At 39.5% G+C, this 6,404-nt stretch overlaps 1 protein-coding gene across 1 annotated transcript in view; it reads left to right on the top strand.

The window, feature by feature from the left end:
• Nucleotides 1-3,282: 3,282 nt before the first annotated feature.
• The window catches only part of sh2d3a (SH2 domain containing 3A), a 12,716-nt gene continuing 9,594 nt past the window's right edge, over nt 3,283-6,404 (top strand). Inside the window, exons 1-3 of the mRNA XM_016244795.1 lie at nt 3,283-3,435; nt 4,300-4,417; nt 4,599-4,812. Coding sequence (XP_016100281.1) covers nt 3,316-3,435; nt 4,300-4,417; nt 4,599-4,812 — 452 coding nt within the window. The 5' untranslated portion in view covers nt 3,283-3,315. The remainder of the gene's footprint in view (nt 3,436-4,299; nt 4,418-4,598; nt 4,813-6,404) is intronic.

The following is a 6,404-nucleotide window of genomic DNA, read 5'->3' as shown; positions in this document are numbered from 1 at the left end:
TTGCATCATATATTGTGAGTTTACATTACTCAATATACGACAGACTGTCTACAGCTGAGACAGTCATAGTAAAACTGTGTGTGAGACACCGAGCAAATGCAGAAACAGCGTATACATCTGCATTTAAAGTACTTCTTGAGTGGCGCGTGTGTGTGTGTGTGTGTGTGTGTGTGTGAGAGTGTGTAGGAGGAAGTTAAGCCGAGAATAAGGAAGTGCAATGTAAGACTGTACACGAAACAAGTGCTGTAACCTTATCAGCAACACACACATTAAACTTTCTCAAATCTGTGTGTGTGTGACAGCCGAGGTTTCCATTAAACACAGGCAGTGACCACAGTGTTTGCCAAGTTCAGCTTGCTTGCTTTCTCTCTCTGTCTCTCTCTCACTCACACACACACACACACACACACACACTCATTTGCCATTAAGATTAGCAGCTGGTGATGGTAATCAGGTGATTTCCATATCACACAGATACTCTCTCTCTCTGTACCTGAGACATCTGGGGTCGCAGGTTAATCTGACGCAGGTTGACCGACTGCGGCAGCAGGTTATTGAGCAGCTGACAGAGTAACACTCCATCTCTGAGCGCATGGGCCAGATCACACACCTGTCAAACACACGAAACACATTCAGACAGACGAACTACACAGATCGCTTCTGACAGACAGATATTCACAGTACTGATCCGGCAGTCAGCACGACCATCAGGTCTATGAATCGCTGAACTCTTTTCTCACTCAGACACCAAAGCTCAATGAGCTGGCCTACAGGCGAATTTGCACGTTTACAAACTCTTTTCAAAACGCAAGTTCAAAATCTAGCATAACAAGACAGCACATTTGATACATTTCTACAGTAATAGCATATTGAAAATGCATCCCAGATCTAAATGATTAAACACAGAGATGTAGCTGAACACCTACATTGAAACAGAAACTATTTTCACTAAGAAATTGTTAGAAACTTTATCTACTTCAATAATCGTCCAAAAATAATTTGTACGTCATGCACAGCTGTTAGTCTTTTAATTTCATTACCATCTATACAAAAGGTGAAAATAAAGGAATCATTTTGTGCTGTAATGTAAACTTGGACACTGCAGTGAATTCTAGAGTTTATTTCTGGCTTTGTAAAGAACATTTACAGAAGAAAACGTTGCATAATGCTATCTGTTGTTGGTGTTTTAGGTCATTGTTTTATGAGTGATAATAAAGTGTGTTTGTTGGGTGAAAGTAATGGGAAAATGACCTGATTTGACACTGTATGAAGTGTTTGTGACTGTGTCATCATTTATTAATCCTCAAGCTTTTCCAAACCTGTTTGAGTTCATTTCTTCTGTTGAACACAATGGAAAAACTACTATGGAAGTCAATGACTACAACATTCTTCAAAAAATCTCCTTCTGTACTCAACAGAAGAAATAAACTCAAACAGGTTTGGAACAGCTTGAGGATTGATTAATGATGACAAAATGCTAATTTTTTTAGTGGACTATCCCTTTAAATGTTGTGCCAATCTGCAAACACACACTCTCTCTCTCTCACACACACACACACACACACACACACACACACACAGGCCAGTTATAGAGCAGCAAACTAACAAAAGCATGATGGGAAACGACATGCTGACATCACTCCTGATCCTCAAGTGACGTTTTGTTCTAAATTGTAACATGTGAATCTGTTAACTTGTTTCACAACATTCATTACTTATTCAGTATTTCTGTCTTGTTTTTTGGTTTATATTTAGCAAAAATAACTTCAAATATTCAGTCTAACGTGAGTTATGCTTAAAACAAGAAACAATATTGGCAAACGGCATAAGAAACGTATTGTTTTAATTAAAATCTCACTTTTGATTTAGAGAAGAACACTTAATATCATGAATCAGTTCTCTAGCTTGACCTTCAGTTCTTCTGTTCTTGTGTTTTTATGAGTCTTTCATGCTTAAGTTCATTCATGTCTTGTATTCTGAAGAGTTCTTGCCAGTTTTTGTCCTCCTACTATCACCTCTCTGTATGAATAAATCTAGCGTTTCGTTGTACATATCTAGTAATTACGTGTGCGAATCTTATGTGGACACAAGTGCTTCTACTACAGTAATTTCTCAAGTATCTGTTTCTGCATATGTAAGTATCTTACAGTAGGTTTCATATTGAAGAAGCAGCTCAGTATATCATCTGTGGAAGGTCACTGCTGATGGGTCTCTCATTAACAACAGGTTAGGCCTCATTTTAGCGGTTCCAGGAGCTACATGTGGTCTGTAGTCGAAAATAACTCGTCGCCACCTCCTGCTGTCATGATGAAACTACAGCTTGGGGAGCTGAACAATTTTGCATTTGTTTTTATTAATATGCTTTTTGCATTATAAATACTTGAATCACAACTATAAGACACCCACTGAATGATAATCAAATGTACATTTATGACAGATTATCATTATTACGCAGTCATTCAGCTTTATATCTTATCACCTCCCTGGAATCAAACACACAACCTCAGAATGACTAGAATCACGTTCGACCTGTTACAGGGTCGCTACCTGCTCATTTCTCTGAGACAAACCCATGCGGTTCTGAGAAACACTGAATGTGTCTCAACCTGCGGAGATTCCTGCGCTGTGATTGGCTGAGAGAGGACAGCGGCTGCAGCAGCCAATCAGAACGCAGCGCCTCAGGTCCCTCTATCAGGGGCCGCTGGAGCCCAAACGCAGAAAGAGAGAGATGTGGACAACAGATCGGGACACCAATACTGAAGAAGACAGCTGATGTCTAAAACATAAAGAAAAAAATACATTAATAATAATAAAAAAGGTAGGAATTAAATTTGTTTTAAATTTGTACAGCTAAAAGTGAATTTGGCAGAGTTAGATGAACTAACATGAACTGAAAGTTTCATTTCATGTCATGTTGTCTTTAACTCAAAATAGCTTCAATTCTCTAGTTTATCAGAAATACATGTGTTCTCTGATGCTCGAAAGAACTGATCTGTGAGAAACTGTAATGATATAACAATCGAATCCACACATAGAAACTCAAAACCCCTTTACAGCAATGGTTGTAGATTAGACCTCTTTTCTGAACCTATTTTTATGAATGTCTCAATTTAATTTTGAAGTGCATTATTGACATGACTGCTCTGCATGCATATTAGTAAAACATACATTTTACACCACCTCTATTGTGTAAAATCGACTGTACAGACTAAACATTAAACAAGAACGGAAATATCTACATCGCTCAAATTTCAAAATGATTTTCCGCAGCAAATGCAGAAAGCTGTGAGCTGTGTGTTTTGTGTATGAGGCCTGATGGAGCGAGTTATCCTGCAGGTTTGTGCCATGAGCACCTGCTCGATCGCACGCTGGCTGAGACAGATCGGACTGCCGCAGTACACGAGCGTGCTGGAGAAACACTATTACGGCCTCGAGGTACACACGCGATTCTGCTATATAATTGTCTATTTCATCTCAATCTATTTTAAATCTAATTTTTCACATTATTTTACAATTAATACACATGCAATGTTTATTGAAAGTGTAGCCTACTTTAAAAATAATTTGTCACACAGCAAGACTACTGTAGATGAGTTTGTTTCTTCATCAGTAAGCGAGAAATGTAGCACTGCATCAGTGTCTCAGCAATGGATGCTCTGCAGTGAATGGGTGCCGTCAGAATGAGACTCCAAACAGCTGATAAAAACATCACAATAATCCACAGCACTCCAGTCCATCAGTGAACATCTGAAGAAGACAAAAGCTGAAACTAATCCAGCATTAAGACCTTTTAACTAAAATACGAGTTTATAATCCATAATAACTCTTCCTCCAGTGAAAAAGTGCATCTGCTGTTGTCTCTCCCATCAAAGTCCAGCCACCTATGTGTTTAGAGCTGTTTAAATGCTGCTTGATCTGTGCAGATTTCTCTCCTGATTCACACCAGAACACTGACTCACTGGAGGAAGAGTTATTATGGATTATAAACTCGTATTTTAGTTAAAAGGTCTTAATGCTGGATTAGTTTCAGCTTTTGTCTTCTTCAGATGTTCACTGATGGACTGGAGTGCTGTGGATTACTTGTGATGTTTTTATCAGCTGTTTGGACTCTCATTCTGACGGCACCCATTCACATCCATTGCTGAGACACTGATGCAATGCTACATTTCTACAAACCTGATGAAGAAACAAACTGATCTGGGATAGCCTGGGGGTGAGTGAATTCTCAGAAATGTTCATTTGTGGGTGAACTACTCAATGAAATAATGAAATGCTGTGTGTGTGTGTGTGTGTGTGTAGGGTCTCATATTAGTAACAGAAGATGATCTTAGACTGATGGGAGTTGAAGATCCAGAACACAGAACAACCATCATAATGCAACTACGGAAACAGCAGCAGAGAATACAGCCTGAGAAAGGTGAATACACACACACACACACACACACACTCTCTCTCTCACACACACACACACACACACTCACTCACTCACTCTCTCACACACACACACACACACACACACACACAGAGAGATAAATAAAATCACTCTTGACTGTGTCCTCGTGCTGCATTATGGTTGATATCGCGCTCTCTGTCCTCAGAGAATAACTCTACAGTAATGACTGGCACTATGAATCGTAAGCTCTCGCTGGCCTCAACTCTTGACCTGGTCAAACCCACCACTGACCTCTTCCGTCACAGCATTGTGCCTCGACTGCGTCGCCGTGACAACCACAGAGTCTCCGCCTCCTGCCTCCAGCTCCCCCTCCACACCTGTGATGAAGACCACGCCCCCTCCAGCAAACACAAACTCAGGTTCCTTTGATTCATCCTTCTCATTTCTTAATTACATTAAAGGGGTCATGTGATGCGGCTAAAAAGAACATTATTTTGTGTATTTGGTGTAATGAAATGTGTTCATGCGGTTTAAAGTAAAAAAAACACATTATTTTCCACATACTGTACATTATTGTTTCTCCTCTATGCCCCGCCTTTCTGAAACGCATACATTTTTACAAAGCTCAAGCAAGGTGTGCTGTGATTGGCCAGCTATCCAGTGCGTTGTGATTGGCTGAATACCTCAAGCGTGTGACGGAAATGTTACGCCCCTCACCATACTGTGCTGCCCTGTCCGGCCGGAGCGACGAGACAAAACCATTAAAACCCATTATAAACCAGGCATTTGTTGCATCCAGTGGGGACATAATTACTGATTATAATGACTTATACTGTCTTTTTACACGTTGTGTTGCATTGCGCCGCGTAAACATAAAACCATGTCTGCATTTGTGATCAGAGAAACTACAAACAACAAGTACTTCGAACTGCCGGCATTTTAGTCTAACGTTACTCTCCCAGAATCAGGAAACATCCTCCATAAAATGTGCTGGTCTTGTAACACTCCAAAGAGAAAGGAAACATTGAAATCGCATCATGTGACCCCTTTAACACCCAGTGCCAAATGCAAGTAGGTGGCTTTGGTGAATAAAATATTCATTTGTAAATGACTGCATGGTTTGCATGCATGGAATTTGTTGAATTATAGTTCAATAGCCATTTTTCCACTTTCATTTGAACGCTGTCACCCTGACGAGCTATCTATGCCAGGCACAATGTAGTATAATATACTATAATATAATATGCAAATACCAATCATGATGCCAGTTACGCTGTTAATTTCAGGTTTCAGTGGCAATTAAACTCGTGACCACAACAAAACTAAGCGTTTTAGATGTTGGTTTCAAACCCCCTACTTCGAGACGGACTAAATTAGCATGATTCTAATTAATTCTGTCCTCCAAACTAAAATTATATATAATTCGATTAATAAACCAATAAGCAAACAATAAACTGTTCAACCGAGTGCTTAAAACGGGAGTATTTAAAATAAATAAATAAATAAGTCATATGCTTTTGCCGAATTATCCGTGAATTGTTTTGTTTATATTTTGCTTAAGTGTGTTAACGGCAGGTTCCACTGTGACAACTTACCCCACACACTGTATCCTTCGGCAGCATAAAGATATTCAAACGTCTTAATGCATTTACTTTAAAAAGATGATTTTTAAGGTATTTGCTTTCAATAAATAAATAAATAAACTCACCCAGAGAACTCATTTGAGTAAAACGTGTGACAACATGCCCCGGTCTGCCCTATAAAAGTACAGGTAGGCTAAATCATAATTGTTCTCTCTCTCTCTCTCTCTCTCTCTCTCTCTCTCTTCTCTCTCTCTCTCTCGCGCTATACTTTAAGTTGGCATCTAAACCAGATGTTCTTCTACATCAGTTTGTTGTGGGCTGGTGAACTAGCAAACTTTGACTTTGGAAAACATGAGCTGTTCCACCTAGAATATATATAGATGCCACACACAGACACACACACACACACACACACACAGACACACACA

The sequence above is a fragment of the Sinocyclocheilus grahami genome, unplaced genomic scaffold (genome assembly GCF_001515645.1).
Source record: "Sinocyclocheilus grahami isolate Dianchi unplaced genomic scaffold, SAMN03320097.WGS_v1.1 scaffold734.1, whole genome shotgun sequence".
Lineage (NCBI taxonomy): Eukaryota > Metazoa > Chordata > Actinopteri > Cypriniformes > Cyprinidae > Sinocyclocheilus > Sinocyclocheilus grahami.
The sequence above is the reverse complement of the archived record's forward strand: the minus strand, read 5'-3'. Positions and strand labels throughout refer to the sequence as shown.